We start from the raw sequence: 22530 nt of genomic DNA on the forward strand, positions 1-22530 counted from the left end.
ATCGACATCTGAGTATTTTTTTTTTTTTTTTTGTTGGGATGAACAGCATTCGAGTATTTGCTGGAACTCAGAACCTGTAATTTTCAACTGTCAATCAAACTTTGCAATTCAGGATCTTCTTTCCAACTTCCTTTCACTAGATTTTTTCTCTTCAGCCTCTTTTCGCCTTTGTTGCCTGCCAGTTAAATAGAGGGAGGGGGAAACCCTTAGAACATCCATTTCTTATAGCCATGTTCTAAAACTAGAAAAGAATAAGACCACATAGCATTGTTCATAAATAGGTAATGATACCACCTATCATGTTCATTGTCCAATTTAATAAATTGACCGATCCAAGTATTTACAACAAATATTTTGCATTCACTTTTGGACTATAATAAGCCAACGTTTTTGTTCCCCTTAGCTGTAGTTATGTTCTGAAGCAGCACCATTAAAGCAATAGTGAGCCATCATTAGGTTAGCAATTTCTTTTCCTTTCCCAGTAACAGTGTCTTTGTCACTTCTCACACTCTTTTGTTCAATTAAGTGGAGGACACCATGCTTTAGAAGAAGTTGATTCCCACGTGATTGTGATAAGACACTGAACAAGACCATCAAGAACTTGTTCAATTGTAAATATGAAACAAGACAACCACACAGCAGGCAGATGCTCACACAAGAGAGAGAGGCAACAAGCAAAGCAAGATTGCATGCCCTACCTAGAAGAAAACTACTTACGCAAAAGCAGTATATCCAGCACCCAAATTAGCTGCAGACAACAGTGTTGCATGTGCTCCAACCTTAGATACAGTATCTTGTCCACCAGGGAGCAGAGGATTTCTCTGATCGCCATCAACCTGAAACCGACTACATCTATAAGAATGTAGCGAAGTTGCAGTTATTATCCGCACAGTATCTTACACAAAATAAATCTATCCTTGGTACAAATAGATGCAGACCTTATCCCACTTAGATTTCTTGTTTTGTCTACCATCCCTAGCCAAGGCATCAGAAGCAGTTCCTGCAACAGTAATTCACCAAGATAAGAGTGAAGGACGATTTACAAATAGGATCAAAAGAATATATGAAAAATAACATACAAATATATTTAGAAACAAGATGCAAATACCTATCTATTTGTCTAAATCAAAAGTTATCTCACGATGTACAGAAAGGGGCAGGCTTCCGAACCTGGGATCGGCACATTGATCTTCGGTCCTGCAGGAACAGTCCCAGGTTGTGTCCCTCCAGATGCGAACTCAATCCTCTGATTCTTCTTCGCTCCTTGGTCCTTCCTCTCCAATTCACACCTCATATCAGCCTCTATGATAACAAAACAGAATATCTTGATCAGGAGAAGAAAATCATGTTGACTTGGCACACATTAACCAAAGAAAAAAATCATGTCCATTGCACATATCTAATAGGTCATATATTCTGACTTTTCTACATATTTATATGGTCTGTTGGAAATATTGGATGGATCACTCTAGTAATGGCATACTTTTCTACAGAACGGTAAGAACAGTAGCTTAGAGTCTAAGAAGACAAATAGCAACCAAAAAAAAAAAAACATGTACCTCCAGGAAAAAGGTATAAATACCCATATATTAGCCTAGAAAATGGAAGAAACAAACATAATCTCAGCAATTGGGCTTATATTCTTCATGGTAGAGTGATGAGGACATCACTCAAGGATTTATGCAGCCACATGTCACTTCATTATGGATAAATGACTAGCATTATGTGTAGTTATTTTTATTTGGGGCTAGAATTGTTGTGGGAGTTATTAGGGAGTTATTGCTAGAAAAAGTAGTTATTAGGTTCTTTTTTTCTTTTTGGGGTTTAAAAAGACTGTATTTGGAGATGGAAGATAAGCAAGGAAGGAATGAAAGCATGACTGATTCTATGCAATTCAAGATGGTGTGAAGCCAAGATGGAGTGACCGATTCCGATCTCAATTGGAATAGATACGGATTGATCCCATGCCCGATTCCGGATCTTTAAACCTTGCTAGTGACAGCTTTTCTCTAGATTTATAATTTATCTAGACTCCAAATCTAATTGATGCGATCCCTGGTTCAATAATCCTGATTATGGGTCTCTATGGTTCCACCCATATGATAAACAACTCAAATTACAACAGTAGTGGCAATTCCATAATTTATGGAACAATTCAACACCTAATATGTAAGTAAACAAGTGAAAGGACCCAACAATAAATAGAATTTGGAAAGAAGGGGTTTTTGTGATAATTAAATTGAAGTAGGGGACAAAACAGACATAAAGTTCAGAAGGCTTTTAAGTAATATTTAGAAGGTAGGTGATGTAGATTAATCACCAAGCTGGGCTTCTTTTATTAGGAATAAGTCTAGGGTTGGGTTATGTACATCTTGGGCCTTTCATCCCATGGGTTTTCTATGTAATAGGCCACTTTTATGGGCCTAAAATATGGGTAATTAGGTTGCATACGGGATTAGTTGCTTTAGTTTCTTACTTAGTTTTACTTTATTGTTTCTGTTTATAAATTGAACCGGTTCAACCAATGGTTCAATTTCAGTGATTTTAGTAGTTTTCTTTTTAAGTGTTTAGTGGGGCTGGATTAGGACTTTTTTTTGAGTCTATTTCAGTTTCCTAGTCAGTTTAAGTTACCTAATAGGTTGAGGATTGGGTTAGTCCTTTCTTTTTTAGTGTAGGAGTCTATTTTTGAGTTTTTTATATAAGGTTGTAAGGGGGGCAAGCATGGAAGACGAATTTGGATGTTAATGAAAAGCTTTTGCTGCTCTTCTTCTCCATTGAAGATTTTTGTTTTGTGTTTGATCAAGGCTGTTGGGAAGCTCAGGTGGTCGTTGGTAGGATTGGTGTTTGATCCAATCGACACCTTGCGGTATGAAGCCCGGGTGATTTTTTTGAAGCACTCCTTCAAGTTCTTTGAAGATCTCCTTCAAGATTCAAGATTTATTCAAGATCCTCTAACCAACTGAGCCTGCCCTTGCAACGACAATAAGTTTGATCCATTCCATCAATAGCCTTCTTCTCCTAATCCTCCAAACCACCCCCAAACCCTAATTTTCCCACCCATCTTCCAAAATTCTTAACAACCCATTCAGCTAAACCCACCTTCACATAATTGGATCGAGTATTCTCCTGCCCGATTGGAATACTCGAACCAAGCTGTTTTCCCATTACCCCATTCAAACCACAACATCCCACCTATTTCTGGAGATCATCCCTAATGCAAGAGTCGACACGATAAGGATCTATTAATGGTGTGCAACAGCAGCAATCCTTGAAGATGATTGGAAATTGAATTTGGTCTTCAAAGGGTATCTTCACAAGTCACAGAAACAGCACAGCAGTGTATGTTGAACAGGAAAAGGAGAAGAAGGGAATATAGAAGAGAAGGGGGGGGGGGGTAGGGGAATGACTCTCTCAGCTTGGGTCTCTCACCCACAGCTATGGATGTGGGACAAGTGTTTAAAGTGAGACATCAAACGGTCAAATCAGTCTGCAAGCAAATCGAATAGCCGCAATGAATGAGTCATATGTAATGTCTCACTTGGGAGTGACGGACTATGTCAGACGAGTATTGACCATTGACTTAAGCACTTCTTCTCACCGGGTTCGGGTTTTTGATCAAATTATAAACGATATGATGGGCCCACTTATAAGTTAAAACGTCAGGGTCGATGTTGAAACATGGAATTAATCCCATAATCGATGGCAACATGGCCTGAAAATTCTATTCTCCAAAATCTTATCATTATACCTTAGGCAAGCTTACGAAATAGAAAGTAGAAAATAGAAACTTCCTAAAACCAAAATAGAAGGTAGTAAAATAGCAACTGATGAAAAATAGAAACTACTAAGGCTTTATAGATCAAGCCTTCTAAACAAGCAAGGAAACAAAAGTAGAAACAAACTGAAATTAGAAGCTATCTAATATACTTTCTAAAACTGAAAATAGAAACTAATCTATGGCAGTATTAGGAGAGAATCTTTCTCCACTTGATGGGTCCACAAAATCTTCAAAGAAATATCTCCACACAAGGAAAACATGGGCTGACACTGTTCACGTGAACAGTGTTTTGGTCTTTTAACTTCTTCATGCTTCACTCTGAGCTTGGGCTGAGGCTGCCTTAGGTGATGCTCAACAAGCAAAAACTTGCCACATCATCAGACCAGGCTGCTTCTCACAATAGTCGAATCCACAACCTTGCTGGGCTGGTTTTGGGGCTTGTTCCTGCAGGTACATATGGACTTGTGATCTACATCAATCCCATTACCCAAATTCTTCACAGACCAATCCAACCAACAGAAACACACCATACGTGAATCGAATTTCATTCCCTACACTAGGAATAATCGATCCAAACCCTAGCCCCAAATTCCCATCCTAAACCCTAGATCCCCCTCTTTTCCAAAACCTGAAACCCTAATCCTAACCTGCTGCCCATTCTAGTTTACACACTTCTGCTCATCAAAACATCTCAGGACCTTCACTGATAGACTCCCCTACACTTGCCTAGCATAACCTACACCTCAAACCCAAACCCTAATTTCAACAAAAACCCTATTTTGACCTAGCTGATTCACCTGTTCGTAGCAGATCCTGGTTGATTGGGTCTTAGTTGGTCCTCTACCAATCTAGGACTACATTAGGAGGGTTTAAGTGTAAAGAAGAAGAAGATTATATCAACTTCCGATGAAACAGCAAAGGCGGAAGGAGAGAACTCGCTCGCGATGGCTAAAGCTCTGCACCCAAGGCTTCAAATTTCTCGGAATTCAGGAGTAAGTTCAGAGCTCCCTACTCTATTGATCCCAAGCGACAAAATCCCAACACCCAAAGAATATTTTACTAACAATTTGCTAAACCATAGAGGACGGTAGTTGCAGAACCAGTTCTGGTTGCAGTTTGTTTTCACACAGTAGAAGAAGACTTTGAGTACAATAATTTGTGGTTTGGTTCGCCATAGGGTAAGGAATCAGCATGCAATATTTAAGATTGAAAGGATAAGAATCAAAAGGGATCAAACCACTCTTATATGGACTGCAAGCAACGTTAGAACAGAACAAGAAGAAAGAAGAAAAAATACGAAAGGAAAGGAAGGAGTAGAGGAGAACAAAAAGGAATCTGACCTAGTAGGAGGGATCTGATTTGAGGGAGAGAGAGAGAGAGGGAGGAAAGAACAGCAACACGCACAACAGCGCAACTCACAACCCATGGGTAAACCTCAACTTTCATTCAATATTCCATTATACATAATCTTTGGTTACATGTTTCTATATAAGGACCCTAAACAATCCTATTCCTATCCTAAAACCGAACTGAAGATAGTTCAAACTAACCCGGATTCTTACGACTGCTAAACAAGAATAAAATAAGGAATGCAAATTGACAAAATAATTCTAATAGAAAAAAACCCAGTTATTTATGTATCACTAATAGGACTAGAGTTATAGGATAATCTAAAGGATTCCTTACTTTCACGAGAATCTACATTTATAGTTGCTGGATTTTGATAAATAGAAAAGGTGCATCGGTGTTGTGAGACTAGGGACTTGTTTAAACTACAGATTGTAAACAAAAACTCAGTTCAAGGAAACTTCTACCCGAATGTGGAGATAATCTACAATTCTACATAAACAAGTATTTCTTTGACTAAAATATCAGCTGTTACTTGAAGCTGTTTCCATAAACTTGATGCAGATAAGTCACATAATGGGCTTATTTTATTGGAAATAAGCCTTGGGTGAGGTTATGTATGCATTGGGTTTTTGATTCCATGTGCGAATAAGTTCCAAACCGAGGCAAAAAGCAAGAATGAATTCTCTTTTTTCCTTTATCATGGTTGGGGAGGATGTTAGGTAAAGAGTCAGAGCAGCTATGCAAGCGCACACATGGGCACTAGTCAACGCCCTTGGTTTGGTAAAGTCAGTGCCCTTGCTTTGTTTGGTTCTTAAATGGTGGGTCGATCAGTCTACTCGCCCAAAAGATGAGATGGATGCGCTTTGTAATGGGCCACTTTAATGGGTCTAAAATGTGGGTTCAAGGGAGACATACGGGATTAGGCTTAGTAGTAGCTTATTTTCATTCCTAAGTTGATTAATGTAGTGGGTTTATTTTCCTAGGTAGTATTAATTAGTCTTTTCAGTCTTCTAAGTAGTAGTCAAAGAATCTAGTGCTGAATTTTAATTTAGCTTTGGTCTTTTCACTTTGACTTTCTTGGGAACAGTTTTCTATGTCTTGCGGCAGATTTCTATGTCTAGGATTTGTTATCTATGTATAGGGAATTCCAAAGGGGCTTTGGAATTCTAAGAGTTTACTTTAATGCTACTTGATGTACTCAAGGCTTTTAAAGCCTCCCCCTCCCCCTCCCCCTATATAATGCAAACCATGGGCTGCTCTCAAAGGCACCCAATGAATTTTTACAGCAAACAATCTAAATATTTTCTTGTGTGACTCAAGAGGGCTTAGGTGAAATTCCTATAACGGGCCTAGCTGGGACTTCTATGGCTGGGTAACTAGTGGGACTCTAGCTTGCCAAAGTTATCCTACTACCTTCAACATTCACCATTCATCATCCATCACCATTTGCACCATTTCCACCTTCATCATTCAAACACCAACACAGCAGGATCAGAACTAACCAAATCTGACCCAAGCTGTCCAGCACCTACCCCTATTCTCTTCCAGATTCGATCTTGGTTGCTTACCCATTCGGGTTTGCATCAAAACTTCTACCCGAATGTGGAGACATTCTACATAAACAAGAAATATCAGCTGTTTCCATGTTTCCAACATTTTCTGCCCTGAAAACAAAAACAGCTTTGTTTGAAAACCTTACCAAGGTTTCCTTCTTGAATTTGAAATCTTAAGGTACTGGATGCTCACTGATAGGGATCTCCGCAAGAATTTGTAGTACTCTTTGATTGGGTTGGTAGTAAAGTTGACCAGGCTGAAAACTATGGTTTTTTGCATTTTATATGACAATCATACGACTGGCTATGATGTATGGTGCGGAATGTTGGGCAGTTAAGAAGCATCATATAGATAAATTTAGTGTAGTGGAGATGAGGATGTTGAGATGGATGAGTGGCAACACTAGGAAGTTTAAAGTACGGAATGATTATATTAGAGCTGATTAGAGAGTAGCTCCGATACATGCTAAGCTACGAGAAAGTCGTTTGAGGTGGCATGGCCATGTTCAACGGAGGCCTTTGGATGCCTTAGTATGGAAGACTGATTTGATTTAAAAGAGCCATGGGCAAACCTAAAATGACCTTAGGAGAAGTGGTGAGGAAAGACATGCATAGCTGGGCCTTGTATCAAATATGACCTCAAATAGAGCTGATTGGAGGGCAAGGATCCATGTAGCCGACCCCATTTAGTTGGGATAAGGCTGAGTTTTTGTTGTTGATTTGTCCAAACCCCCCCCCCCCCCTACCAGGTTAATTTGCTCTTTGATGACCTCATTTACTTTTTCTGAGATAACATTTTAGGGGTTGATATTAATTGGCTATATTATATTGTACAGAAATTTCAAAGCAAGAGGAGTAGATTAGACTATTATTTTGATCTAATTTCTGGCTTATGTGCTTGCTAGTTTCAGTTTCTTTGTATTGGAAATTTGTAATCATATTGGTTTGGTATTGATATGCTTTGCTGGCTGGGGGAATGATTGTGGTTATTACTACTATTTAGTACGCCCACAACCTCACAGATTTTGAGTTGGTCCTACATCATTGCCTATTTCATTTTATAAAATGATCACTTTATCCATCACAATATCTAAATGTCAGCATCAATGTTAAATCATATCCTTGTTGAAACATTAAATAAGAAAGACATGCAAAATGTCAGCAAAACATGTATACCAGCTCTTATTTTGAAGGGATGTCAAGCCTATTCAGTTTTGCTATCCTAATGGTCATCACTACAGCAGTGGGCTGACAATCCAACCCAACATCACACATGAGATCCACCCCCTCCAACACACACAGCAAAGTAGAACTGAGAATAAGAAAAAAAATTGAAAAGAAAAAGATCCAAGCCTGCCAACGATTCATCAGCCCATTTTCCTGATGGTGACCATCAATTTAGCACTTTTGAAACCTTAAGGCTCCATTTGGTTGCAAGGGAAATTGAAGGGAAGGGAAGTGAAAATTTTCAAACCTAATAAAGAAATTTTTGTAATCATTACCCCCACATGGTTGTCACCAACTCCAAATCATTCCATATTTGGTTATTAAAATTTCACTTTACTTTGTATCTAAATCCATTAGATCTAAAAAGTAAAAAAAAAAATTTTACATGTAAAAAAGAATCATTACTAAATATGGTAAGAAACATAAGTAGTTTATACAATCTTGTTGGGTAACAGCCTCTCTGCGAAGCGGGGGTAAGGTTGCGTACTTTGCCCCTCCCAGACCCTGCAGCAGTGGGAGCCTCGTGTACTAGGACACTATACAATCATTTTGGGTAATGATTACAAAAATTCCTTTTTTAGGTTTGAAAATTTTCACTTCCCTTCCATTCAATTTCCCTTACAACCAAATGGAGCCTAAAAGAAAATATGATGAAGCATGAAGGCACTTGCAGCATATCCATAAAAACAGAAACATAAGCAAGACAAAGAACTGTTAATGACCTAGTTCTTCATAGTAGTCACTTTTGTCATATCCATGAGGGTCAAACACTTCCTTACTGAAGCAGGAGCCCATCTCTACTATATCTTGATATCTGACTGCATGCCGCAAGAAGTCTGGGTTCCGATAGTCCTTCCTATTGCGCACTTCAGCATTGAAGCTTTTTCCAGCTCTCTTATAAGCTAGAAACTTGTTTATTTTCTCCTGCAGTAACAAAAAAAGGACAAAAAGAATAGTATCAACTTACTGAAATTAAAATATGTACGTATAGGAACTTGCAGCATTTGAGTAAATTGAAATAATTGACCTCGTCAAAGAGGATTTCAAAGGAAGCCTCAGTTGCAGATGGTGTATATTAATTTCCAAAACAAGTACATCGAACAAGTTTGAATGTTTCCAATATTTGATCAAGAGTCTACTTAAAAAAAATAATTATTACATTTTTTTGTATTGTGAAATGTGAATCAATTAGCCACAAGGTCAGTGTCATGGTTGTCACAGCGTCTAGGTGATCCAAGGCATTGAAGGGGTTCTGGATGCAAGGTGACACCAACAAGGCACCTAGAGGCCTAGGCGACACCATGACAACAGAAAGCCACTAATTTCTTCATTGCATACAACAAGGATGACGTCAAGCTTGTAACTTCAAATTCATGGATATGGTGGATGATTGGTTTATTCCTTGCCTACATGGTCTAATGCAGAACTAACTCGAACCAGAGAAGTCCAATATGAGATTAGCTTGCGACAGGATCACAGGGAAAAGAACACGACCAGATTAAAAAATTTTAAATTTCTTGAACAAATCAGATCTGATGAAGCTGAAAATCTAATCGAATAGTCAATTTCTTTTAATATGGCATGCCATACATGTTTCTGTTTTTCTGACAGAGGAGAAACAGTTTTTTTACAGTTTTACCATACAGCATTTGTTGGTATGGAATTGTTCCAAAAGTCCAGAAACATTTAAAAAAAAAAAAAAAACTGTTCTAATGTAAGATTAGAACCAGAATAGGTCTAATCCCAGGCAGGATCAAATAGAAAAAACTCTAGAGTCTTAGGAGAAAGAGGCATGAACCATATATCTCAAAGAGGTCGTATTTCTTTGGGGTGGTAGAAATGGAATGGTTTCATTATCTAAAATGAAGAATGTTTCCCACCAAAAGATCAATCCAATAATACCAGAACAACGGGATCTCAAATTGGTAACCACAAGAGAAGTAATAAATATAAAACCACAAATTTGTAATCTGTTGAAGCAGCAATGATCTTGATGTGGTAATCTTCAAGAAATCGATGCGACAATCAATTGAAAAGAAATCCCAAAAGCTTGTAGCACTCTTGAACTCGATTTGACTGAAACTAGGGTTTAGAATCAAGAACCGATTGAATGGGATGGGGAAAGGTGGGGTTGGCTATCTCAGCCTTGGCATCTCACCCATCCTATCTCAGGATTTTCACAAAGGCTAAAGCCAATATTTCATTAATGAAATTCGTGTACAATGCTGGCCTCCCTTACAAACTTATATAGAAGGCTCAAAAATAGACTTAGACACTAAAGGAAAGGCCTAACCCTATCCTTAACTAATAAGGTATTCTAAATTGACTAAGAAAATGAAATAATAAAGAAAACAGACTCAAAATATGACTCTAACTAAACTAATGAAGCAAATTCCGTTTTCCTACTTTCTACTATATTTTAGGCTCATTAAATTGGCCAATTACAAGGTAAACATATGGGATCAAAGTCCCAATACATATATAACCCAATCCAAAGCAAATTTTCAATAAAATAAACCCTTTATGTGACTTGTCTACATCAGTTTCTGCCTCAGAACCAGTTTCTGACACAGAAACGTTATACAGAGCCTTAGATTCCAGGCTTATTTCAGTTTCCTAGTTCGTTTATTTTACCTATCAGTTCAAGATTGGTTTAGGCCTTCCCTTTTTTGAGTTTGAGTTTGTTTTGAATCTTCTATATAAGTTTGTAAAGGCTACAACCTTGTGCATGAATTTGATTAATGAAATTTGGCTTCAACTTGTTTTTATGGTTATGCGGTGATCCAGAACTTAGTACTGTGGTGATTGAGTCTCAGCCCCTACTATGGTGATTCCAAGGTCATATCCCCTCTTTTCTTCTTATCATTTTTCTAATCAAATATAGGTCAGGTTTTACCTCTTCCATTACTGCACAAGTTTCTTTTTTACTTCTGTTCTTAATTCATATTATTTATTGGCTGTTGTTTTAAGTTCTTAAACTTCATATCTGAATTCAATCAATCATTGTTAAGTTCTGTTTTCAAAAACAGCATCCAAAACCCTATTTTCAAATGGATTTCAAGTAGCACTTCCCACAGTAGGATTTTCTGAAATTTTAGAATTTTCAAAAATGATTTCAAATCAGTTTCCAAACCTCTTAATCGTATCTGAGTCTTAACCCCTTCCTGGTTTCAAAATCTAATTTTGCTATGGTTAAACAGAGTCCTATTCCATAACTGATTTCTCAGTTTCTTCCTATCCTTCAATCGATTTCTGGTACCTGTTGTATTCTATTTATATTTCTGAGTTCTGTTATTATTCTGATCTCTCTTGATTGCCGGTTCGATCCCATTTAGATCTGAGATCAATTCTCTGTTCTGGAAATCCAAATTCTAGAATCCTATCATCAGTAGGATACTTCCTTAATTCCAAATTAGACTAGTAGATCTGAACCAGATTTTAAGGAATTTTCTCCTCCATAAATCTACTGCCCTTAAATGAACTAGGGCAGGCCTAAACTGACCATAGGTGAGGTTGTGAAGAATGACATGCAGAGTCTGGGACTTGTGCCAAGTATGACCTCAAATAGATCCTATCGGAAAGCAAGAATCCAAGTTATCGATACCATGTAACTGAGATTTTCCTGATTTCCTGGGCTATCCTCTTTCCTCTTACTTTCATTTTTCATTTCCCATCACTCACTTTTCTTATCCCTTTTTTTTGGGTGTGAAAGGATCCGTGTAGCCGACCCCATTTATTTGGGATAAGGCTGAGTTGTTGTTGTTGATAAATCTACAGCCCTTCAACCAGAGTTTTGACCCATTCTGATGTTCTGATTCTCTGACATTGAGTTTTCTCTAGGACCTGGTTTCTATAACCCTTCACTGCGATTCTGGTTTTTCAAAAGGTTTCTGAATTCCTAAGCCCTAGGTTATTTAGAGCCCCATCAGGGCCAGTAATCAAGTAATTGGGTGCCCGCAACTCCATGCAAATGCTCTTAATTTGCAAAGAAGCAACTTAAGCAGAGGAGAGTCAGGAGACCCAAGGTTCCATACCACTTGATAATGGATGCACAATTCTACATTTCCAAATTTTAGTGTCCTTATTGTGTACAAAAATATATACTCAAGCAAATCCCCCTTACAAGAAATTGTTGCAAAAATACTTACTTGGAGTTGCTCCGAACACTTGGCTTTTGGTGGCGGTGGGAGAAACTTGTCTAATGGATCAGCATCTCTCGGAACATCTGTGGAAACCATAATAGCTTCCTCAACACCTACATCTTCTGGGTCAATTCTAGAGCCATTAATTGAGATAGTGTTATCAGATTCTACTGTCGGCGGTTGCTCAGAAGGTTGAGGAGTTGCTTGAGTGTCTGTTAATATCTGAACCATTCCTTGAGGTGTTTTCTCTTGGAAGTCACCTGCAAAAGCAAATACATTTGCAAATGAGGAAACATATGGGGAAAATAACAAAATTCAATCCCAGAGTATTTCCGGCATCATAGCAACCAATGTATATAACATTAGTAGTGCAGTATCACCTGGAGAGACCAAATAAGGCATTTTTCATTTATCTAATGGCCACCAATAATTTCAAAATGAGATGAATGCCAAAAAATAAGACCAATTCAATATCATAATTATATATATTGTACTACAAATGTCCTTCAGTATTGCAGTACATATCATGGCAACCAAAGTCAAATCATACAACAAACTGTTAAAAAAAGAAACACCAATAAAGTACTAAGCAAATATACAAGTAAGGACACAAGAGCAACTGCAAAACAAATTGAACTGCTAAAATGCTTAATCCTGGCCAAAAATTGGTTCAACACTTATGATATCATCATAAAAAAATTCCTTGGAATAAGTTTAGAATCTGAAAGTATATTAAAAAAACAGTACACCAGTGTAAGGAATACATACCATTTGCAGTTTCAAGCTCCTCACCAAACATGACACGTCCAGCACTGACTATTTCACCTTCCTGCAAGTAAACATCATAAAAACAATGATAACAATGAAAACAATAATTTTCCATCCATTAACATGGTGACAAATCAACATTTGGAAGGGTAAACTGAGAACACCTTAACCAATATCTCCAGCAGTTAGGTATAGTGAAACCGAAGAAGCGTAAAATTAAAGTCACATACAAATAAAAAGACAAAAGAACAAGTTACCTCAGCTTCAGGAGACATTGCGGTTTCATCATGAGCATAATCCACAATTGCAAGAGTTCCTTTTCTTGTCCTCTGAGCATCCGAAAAGGGGGCAGAAGATGGTGGTGTCTGTGATGGCAACAGTGGGGAGTTCAGTAAAATCTGGGGCTGTTGTGGTGTCAAAGATGCAAATCTGTCACTTTTTGGAGTTGAATCTTCAGTTGGGATAGAAGCTTGAGATTGAACGCGATGGGGTGTAGCTTCAGGAGTAGAGTCCGGAGAAACTGCATCATTGTTAATAGCATCTTCTCTGTTGTCTTCCTCTTCATCAACATCATCCATGTCTTCATCTTCATCATTGTACATGGATAAGAGGGCTATACCTTCCGACTCTTTCCTCTTTGACGCCATTGATATAATGGGATATTTCTCCGAATCTGTTGATTTGAGTAAAAAACAAATGAGGACTGATGCAGATTCATCACCAAATAGGGCTTGTTTCATTGGGAATAAGTCTAGGGTTGGGTTACATACATGTTGGGCCTTTGATCCCATGGGTTTCTAATGTAATAGGCCACTTTTATGGGCCTAAAATATTGGTATATAGGTTGCATACGAGATTAGCCCAATACTTAGTTTATTTTTATGTTTTTTAATTGAACCGGTTCAAATTGGTTGCATCCAATTGGTTCAATTTAAGTGATCATGTGACTTGGTTAAGTGGTCATGTGATGTAAGTTGGGCTGGATTAGGACTCTGTAAGTCCAGCTATGTTTTGAGTCTATTTCTTTTAGTATTTTAGTTTTCTAGTTAGTTTAAGTTGCTTAATAGGTTAGGGATAGGGTTAGGCCATTCATTTTTAGTGTCTAAGTCTATTTTTGAGTCTTCTATATAAGTTTGTAAGGGAGACCAGCATTAGACACGAATTTTGATTAATAAAAACTCAGCTTTATGCTTGCTGCCTTTGTTGCTGCCTTTGCTCCATCGTGAGTGTACCTTGTGAGTAATATCAAGGTTGCCTTGTGAGTAATATCAAGGTGAAGGGATTGGTGGACTCCAATCGAATCCTTGCATCTTGTAGATCGGGAGGTCTTTCTTCTTATTCAATCGAGCTTCTTCAAGCTGCTGCTGCCTTTGAAGGAGATCAAACTAGTAAGTAATCTTAGTTTCCTGCATATATCCTTCCCCTCTTCTTCCTCTAACCTAATCCACACCCTCCTCCATCCATCAAACCCTAATTTCCATTAAACCTGCAACTCCTACTTCAACTAGGACTCCCTCATAACTACAGATCTGGCCATCAATTTCGAACCATACTTCCAGCCTATATTCTCCACACCTCTCCCTACAATCGACCTTAAACACAGCCCTTACTCTCCACTACAACCCCTCCATTCCCCCACTCCATTAAACCTAAAATCTGCAACTCAATTCTGTCCAGAATTGTAGAATTTTAAAACCTTCCCAAATCCTATTATTTTTATACCATATTGACCCCCTAGACCTGCCCATTAAAGCCATATAAGACCCATTCCCAAATTCCCATCCTAAACCCTAGAATTGACCTAAATTCTAGTGCTGTCCATTCGAACCAGCAGCCCCTTTTGTTATTTGATCCTATCGTTTGGCTCCTAGTAGGTCTCCTACCTATCTAGGACTACATTAATTGGTATCAGAGACATGGATGTATGTGGCATTCCAGTTCTACCACCTCCACCAGGTGAACAAGGTTTATTTGCCCTACCCTCATATGATAGTGATGATGGGGCTGATTATTATGAAAACTTGGGTGAAGATTATGAAGATATCTGAGGAGTACATGTCGTAGCACGTATATTGATGGTTGAAACTGAAGGTGAAGATTGGCAACGTAGCTGCATATTCTATACTCGTATGAAGGCTGGAGAACGCACTGCTCAGATTATTGTTGATAGTGGCAGTTGTGTTAATGTGGTTTCTGAAAGATATGTGCAGAAGGCCAATCTGAAGCGTGAAAAGCATCCTCTAACTTACAAGGTTGCTCTGCTGAATGGCAACAAATTAGAGGTAAATGAAAGGTGTTATGTTCCTTTACAACTCCAACACTATGCTGAAGAGGTTTGGTGTGACATCATCCCAATGCAAATGACTGATGTGTTATTGGGAAGACTCTGGTTATATGACAACGATGTTGCTATTTATGGAAGAAAAAATCAGTGTGTGTTTCAACACAAGGGACAACAGATCATTCTAAATCCTCTTAATCTACCCTCCGAGGTGCGCAAACGACAAATTATGCGCACCAACCAGAAGGGGACAGATTGTGAGAGTAAAGTCTTAGCTGTACCACAGAAGGAATTTGAGCAGGCCAGCCATGATTCAGGTCTGATCCTAGACGTGGTTACACAACAAGTTGCTGCCCAGCCTGAGGTCAAGTTAGCACAGCCCATCAAGGAGTTATTGCATGATTTTTCTGATGTAGTGTCAAAGGAGCTGCCAAACGAGTTACCCCCACTGAGAAATATTCAGCATGTAATTGATTTGGTGCCTGGTTCTACTTTACCAAATCTGCCAGCCTACAGAATGAATCCTACAAAGCATGATGAACTCAAGAAGCATGTCGGAGAGCTGCTCTAAAAGGGTTTCATTCAAGAGAGCCTAAGTCCTTGTGCTGATACAACGGGAAATGAAGAAGTGATTCCACAGGAGAACAATGACCTTCAAGATGTTGTTCTTGAAGAGGTGGAGCTTGTGTCTCAAACATTAGATGAGAAGGTTACTAACACTGAAGACTCTATGGATAGGACATTCACAGTTGCTGTTGATTCAGAAAAGGAACACACAGAGTTTGTTATGCCACTATGGTTCTTCAAAGAGAAAGCTCCACGCCTTGAAGATTTTATTCCTAATGTCCCTGCTTCACCAGAATTATGTTTGGGGATGGTTAAAGCTACCGATCACATGTTGATTCCCCTTCATCACTACAAAATTCGAGGACGAATTTTTTCAAGTTGGGGAGAGTTGATGCAGATTCATCACCAAATAGGGCTTGTTTCATTGGGAATAAGTCTAGGGTTGGGTTACATACATGTTGGGCCTTTGATCCCATGGGTTTCTAATGTAATAGGCCACTTTTATGGGCCTAAAATATGAGTATATAAGTTGCATACGGGATTAGCCCAATACTTAGTTTATTTTTATGTTTTTTAATTGAACCGGTTCAAATTGGTTGCATCCAATTGGTTCAATTTAAGTGATCATGTGACTTGGTTAAGTGGTCATGTGATGTAAGTTGGGTTGGATTAGGACTCTATAAGTCCAGCTATGTTTTGAGTCTATTTTTTTTAGTATTTTAGTTTTCTAGTTAGTTTAAGTTGCCTAATAGGTTAGGGATAGGGTTAGGCCATTCCTTTTTAGTGTCTAAGTCTATTTTTGAGTCTTCTATATAAGTTTGTAAGGGAGGCCAGCATTAGACACGAATTTTGATTAATAAAAACTCAGCTTTATGCTTGCTGCCTTTGTTGCTGCCTTTGCTCCATCGTGAGTGTACCTTGTGAGTAATATCAAAGTTGCCTTGTGAGTAATATCAAGGTGAAGGGATTGGTGGACTCCGATCGACTCCTTGCATCTTGTAGATCAGGAGGTCTTTCTTCTTATTCAATCGAGCTTCTTCAAGCTGCTGCTGCTGCCTTTGAAGGAGATCAAACTAGTAAGTAATCTTAGTTTCCTGCATATATCCTTCCCCTCTTCATCCTCTAACCTAATCCACACCCTCCTCCATCCATCAAACCCTAATTTCCATTAAACCTGCAACTCCTACCTCAACTAGGACTCCCTCATAACTACAGATCTGGCCATCAATTTCGAACCATACTTCCAGCCTATATTCTCCCCACCTCTCCCTATACTCGACCTTAAACATAGCCCTTAGTCTCCACTACAACCCCTCCATTCCCCCACTCCATTAAACCTAAAATCTGCAACTCAATTCTATCCAGAATTGTAGAATTTAAAACCTTCCCAAATCCTATTATTTTTATACCATATTGACCCCCTAGACCTGCCCATTAAAGCCATATAAGACCCATTCCCAAATTCCCATCCTAAACCCTAGAATTGACCTAAATCCTAGTGTTGTCCATTCGAACCAGCTGCCCCTTTTGTTATTTGATCCTGTTGTTTGGCTCCTAGTAGGTCTCCTACCTATCTAGGACTACATAAAGGACCTTCTAGAGTTAGAGGATTAGATGTTGGGGAAGAAGAAGCTCTAAAGGGAAATTAGATCAATTTAACTGACTGAATCACAAAAGTCAACTCTAAAATGATCTAGGGCTTGGGCTATTTACTTCATTACTCCTGTTTTGTACTTTATTTGTTACATGGGCTCACTACCCTGACTCATAATAAGCGATAATTGAACTCAATAGACCTAACGCCAAGATAACTAACTAAAACGGTTCAACTGAGTTCCCCAAACGATATATATTGAAAAGGGATGCTTGATTCGCAATGTTAGGCTATGTTTGGTATGCATTCTCATTCTGAGAATTTTGTTTGGATACATATTTGGCTAATCCATTCTTGATTTTAAATAGGGATAAACCTCCTCCCCCTTTTCTTTGGCATTTCATCAAACAACTGATGGTCAGAGGTCCCAGGATTTACGACCAAAGCCTGTTGGACTGAATTTGTTGCCTGAGCCGAGGAAATTAAGTAACACACAAGCACAAAGGTCCCTGGCCAATGTATTCTTGTTTCAACAATTCAAACAAGCATTTGCAAAGAAACATGGGATGGAAGCTCGCTGGACTGAATTTGTTGCCTGAGCCGAAGAAATCAAGTAATGTGTAAGCACCACCCCCCCCCCCCCAAAAAAAACACACACACAAAAACGAAGCTTGCTGGAATGAATTTGCGCAACACTGATGCTTCACACAAATCAAATAATATCTTCGGCTAATGCATTCTTGTTTCAACAATTCAAACAAGCTAGCACAATCTACATGTATGTCCGCTTGGAGAGAAACATGGGATGGAATGCAAGTTGCTAGACCAGTAGACAAAAGAAAGTTCGGTACTTCTTGTTTTAGTGCAGAAAGAAATAAGAAGAAAATACAACCCAGAAAAAGCACATAGAAATGAAATTACTAGAAGCGAAATTGTTCGAAGGAGAAGGGGAAAGGAAAGAGAAGAGTACCGTTTCGTGCGTGCTTACCTTGAAGCTCGATCTGGAACTCAAAAAATTGTTGTGGGAATGAAATCGATAAGGCTCTGGTCGATATTAAAAATCAATCAGGACAGTAGATAGTGGAATGAGAGCTCAGGAGGTGCAACTCGAGATTCAACTGGGAGAACGAGAACGCGGAATGGGAAAAAATCATTCTTGGCTCCATTCCAAAGATTTGAGAATGGAATGTCTACCAAACAATGTTTTTCTATATTTTTCTATATTCTAGAATGCGTTCTTACTCAAGAATGCATTACAAGAATGCATACTAAACACATCGGCTGTATGCGTGTGGTGTTGTTGCGTCCTAAAAGTCGGTTAACCTTTTGGGATTGGTGTATGGTTTGTGTGATTACACTTTCATCCCAAAAAAAAAAAAAAAATGCATACTAAACCCAACCTAAATTTATTTCTAATTCTAATAACACGAAATAGAGCACATTGAACTGAGGTTCTAGCAAAAACAACTAAGTTAATTTCTCATACAAATAATAACACAAAATACATATTATTAAACAGGAGTTCCAACAAAATCAATTCTATTTCTCAGAATTTCTGGTATGGGTTTTTGGAAAAATCAATTCCAATTCCCAGGATTTATGGCATAAGTTCACTGATTTCTGTCATATTCTTCAGGAATAAAAGAAGAAGATAATATCAAGTTTTAAATTACCAAAACAAAGAAATACAGGGAAAATATTATATTACTAAGGAAGGGGAAGGAAGAAGAAGATAATAAACACCTACTCACTTTAGTTGCAGAGACAAATTTTGGGCAGGGAGGAAGGTAAAGACTTACTAGCTCCAATGTTCCAATTCCGCAACAAAACACACAAGAGAAAGCACGAGAGAGACCGAGGGATCCTTATTCCACTTCTTTGATTGAGTTTCAACTTGTAACCATGTTCTTCTTCCTCTTCTCTTCCTTCAATCCTTCGTCTCCTTCTCCTTCTGTTCTGAACAAAGACTGTTGCCGTAACCTACCTCACAGGTAGAGCGGATTTACAGATCGAACTGTGACTCCCAAAAGGGCCAAAACCATTAACGATGTTTTTCCCTTTTTCCGTTTTTCATGCAAATACGGAAACCAGTGGTTTGTGTAAAGGCGGTTTAAAACTCTACAAAGGTTGGGCTCGTCTAAAAACCGAATTTTTTTTCCGTTTTGTTCCCAGTCCGGTACAGTTGTCCAGTGCCTCTCATAGTGAGCGGGAAATGATAACCTAATCTCCTGTCAGAACACTCTGCCCGAAGAAGACAATAATGGTCCCATCCAAACCATAGGTCAATCTTATGTCAAACACTATCTTGGGCCGGTATTTTTCAACCAAAGTATAGGGCTGGAGTCGTAAGCCCAACCCAAGTTTATCATCATGAGTTGATGAGTTTGTATTCTAATCAAGAGAGTCCTAAATTTGGCCCAGACCAAAATCTCTCCAACTCAAGTATTAGTCCAAACGGAATATATAAATATAAAAATAATAATTACTCCCTTTATTATATGAAGTCTGAAATACTCTTCCCAGTGTTTAAGAGTTCATCAAATCACCAAAAATAGTAGGTGAAGAAAAAGTAGTCCAATTTAAAATGTAGTAAATCATCCTTTTTTTGTATAAAAAAATAAATAAAGCCTAATACAAGATTGAGTGATAAAAAGGATTTTAACTAAGGGTGTCAAATGTCAATCGGCCTAGTTCAATTTTTTAGTTCAAGTTCGGTTTAGTTCAAGGTCCAATAAGTATAATCGTAATCGAACGGAATAAAAATCGAATTGATTTTGATTTTATATGGTTCCTATCCAATTTTTTTTATTCGGTTCGTATATGGTTTCAATAATTCGGTTTAAATGAAATAACCTATTGAAAGTTGAAACAAATAAAAATTAAAAAAATAAATAAATTACAACCTCATGAAAATACAGTCCCACAATATCAACAATCATTTTTATACAACTCGACAAAGAAACCTATAGTAGATAATTTTACAAACTCAACAAAGGCACATGATTGTATGGTTCAAAATGTTTTATTTTTGTTAGAATTATTTCATTTAATTTGGTTCAAACTGACAATTTTTATTCTAGCACCGAAACTGACGATTCGATTGATTCAATTTTAAAAAGGACTGATGTAGATTACTGAGTTTAAATCGACACCCTTAATCCTAACCTTGTTGAGTTATTCTAATACCATGAGAAGAGAGTAATCATTGGAATCAGAAGAAGGGCTTAGGTTATATGAAAGTGAGTATGAGAGAGAGAGAGAGCAAAATGGGAATGGGATTGGGGAAAGACTGAACATGTTCATCTTCTTTAGATTTTTTGGACTTCAATATTTGACAACTTCATATTACTGAAATGATTTATGTTTTGGAATGTTTAGATCTTGTAACTTTCTTTTGGTTGCCCCGAGCTTGTCTTATTCTAAAAAGTTACCTAAGTTAAGGATAAAAAGAGATTATCAAACCAATTTGAAAGTGACTATCTTTATGTTATTATAAAAAATTGTCATTGTCCTCGTACATTTTTTGCATATACATGTGAAATGACAAGATTTATCTTCATTGGAAGAAAAAAATTGTATTAGATTAAAAAGTAAAAAAGTAAGGTTATGAATTATGAGAAAGGATCATTTGTCGGATCAATCATGGGTATTTGGGGTTATGGGAGAGAGAGAAAACAAAAGAGAGGGTAGTTTGGATCATTTGTCCAAATAGGGGGCAAACTTTATTCTATATACATGGTTTAGACTCTGGAGCACTGTACCACATTATCCCTTCACTAGTCGATAAATCATAAAACTTTACTCTATAAATTATTTAACGCCGTTTTTTTTTTTTGTAATAAAATGATTTAACACCTTTAATTTTTTGTAATAAAATGATTTTTAATGTCATGGCCGGAATTTCCCCCCTTTAAGAACTTTAACTAGTGGTACCTAGGTAGTAATTAATTTTTTTTACATATGGAAAAGCGTTCTCTGGACATAAGGCATAGGAAACGCCTATTCATATGAGTGTTTTTTATTCATTTTTTAGAGGAAAGAAAATAATATAAATACGATGTGAGTAGATGTTTCCTACACCTCATATTCAAGAGACTTTTCCTAATAGTAAAACTTGAGAATCCAAATCAACCCATTTGAACCTCACCATTCTCAAAATCCAACCAAAACAAGTCAGTGAGTCCATTGCATGTGGAATTGGCATTGGAGAAGGATGTGCCAACATAAAATTAACTTTAATGGCAGTCAATGATTGACTCAATCTTGAGATCCATCTTTCTTCTTGGGCCGAGTTGTTCTTACTCACAATGATCAAATCTTGAAGGTCACAAGCTTTCAATTTAATGATGCTCCCAAAATACAATCATAGTTATGCAAGTAAACCAGATACTCCATAATTTGAAGGGCATAGCCAATAGCAATTGAGCCAACATGTTGGTGAAATTTGATTTTTGTAATCATATATCATTTTTATCACGTGGTAATTCGAATGAGGTGGAAATTTTGTGGATAGGAAGATCTCATGGTCCCTTATTCACATGTTAAGTTTTAATCTAGACAAAAATAAATGGTTAAAAACTCCAGGATACAAAGAGGTTGTACAAGACTATGACAACATGCCTGAACATATACGAGAGGGTATACTATCAGATGGATGGAAAATATTGAGTTTGACATGGAAAATCAATAGTCGGATTTAGTGGGCAAGCCTTGGCGCAATGGTTAAGTTTTGCCATTGCAACCTATTGGTTATAGGTACAAAACTTGGAAATAGCCTCTAGGGGTGTAAGGTTATGTACATTTGCCCCTCATAGACTCTGTAGTAGCGTGAGCCTCCTACACTGGGATGCTCTTTTATCCATAATTTTATCACATTATTTGTTCAGGTGACCGAATGAGAACCATGGTTATAATGCATTTGTCATCGGATTTGGTGGTATCAAATTTTTTTTCTCTTCTTTTATTTTTAATAGGGAAAAAGAACGTTACCCTGATTGTGTGGTTCCTCAACTAGACACAATGGAAGTTAAAACCCCATGAAATAAAATTACATTTGTGTACACTCTCATTGCTCCTGTAATGGTGCAGGTGTTGCATGACTAAATAACGCTTTCTTGCCCATTTTTGTAATATAGTGGTGTTCTTCAGCAAAGAGAGAATGATTCTATAATATATTACATTTAGATAGAAAACACAATCTGTTGTAGTCTAGTTGGTTAGGATACTCGGCTCTCACCCGAGAGACCCGAGTTCAAGTCCCGGCACCGGAA

General features: G+C 37.8%; 1 protein-coding gene and 1 non-coding gene across 2 annotated transcripts; one reads left to right on the top strand and one right to left on the bottom strand.

Annotated features, from left to right (window-relative positions):
- Nucleotides 1-85: 85 nt before the first annotated feature.
- LOC122644220 (SAP30-binding protein-like) lies at nucleotides 86-19233 on the bottom strand. The gene is made up of 10 exons (XM_043837835.1): nucleotides 19060-19233; nucleotides 13076-13491; nucleotides 12819-12879; nucleotides 12057-12310; nucleotides 8631-8832; nucleotides 4426-4428; nucleotides 1171-1302; nucleotides 939-1000; nucleotides 718-836; nucleotides 86-175 (listed from the first exon to the last, which is right to left on the bottom strand). The coding sequence occupies exons 2-10, from the start codon at nucleotides 13463-13465 to the stop codon at nucleotides 109-111; spliced, it is 1290 nt and encodes a 429-aa protein (XP_043693770.1). The 5' UTR covers nucleotides 13466-13491; nucleotides 19060-19233; the 3' UTR covers nucleotides 86-108.
- A 3224-nt stretch (nucleotides 19234-22457) lies between these two features.
- Nucleotides 22458-22530, top strand: TRNAE-CUC. The gene has a single exon. It is a non-coding gene; the product is annotated as a tRNA-Glu (tRNA).

This window comes from Telopea speciosissima, chromosome 10 (assembly GCF_018873765.1).
Source record: "Telopea speciosissima isolate NSW1024214 ecotype Mountain lineage chromosome 10, Tspe_v1, whole genome shotgun sequence".
In the NCBI taxonomy this organism is placed as follows: Eukaryota; Viridiplantae; Streptophyta; class Magnoliopsida; order Proteales; family Proteaceae; genus Telopea; species Telopea speciosissima.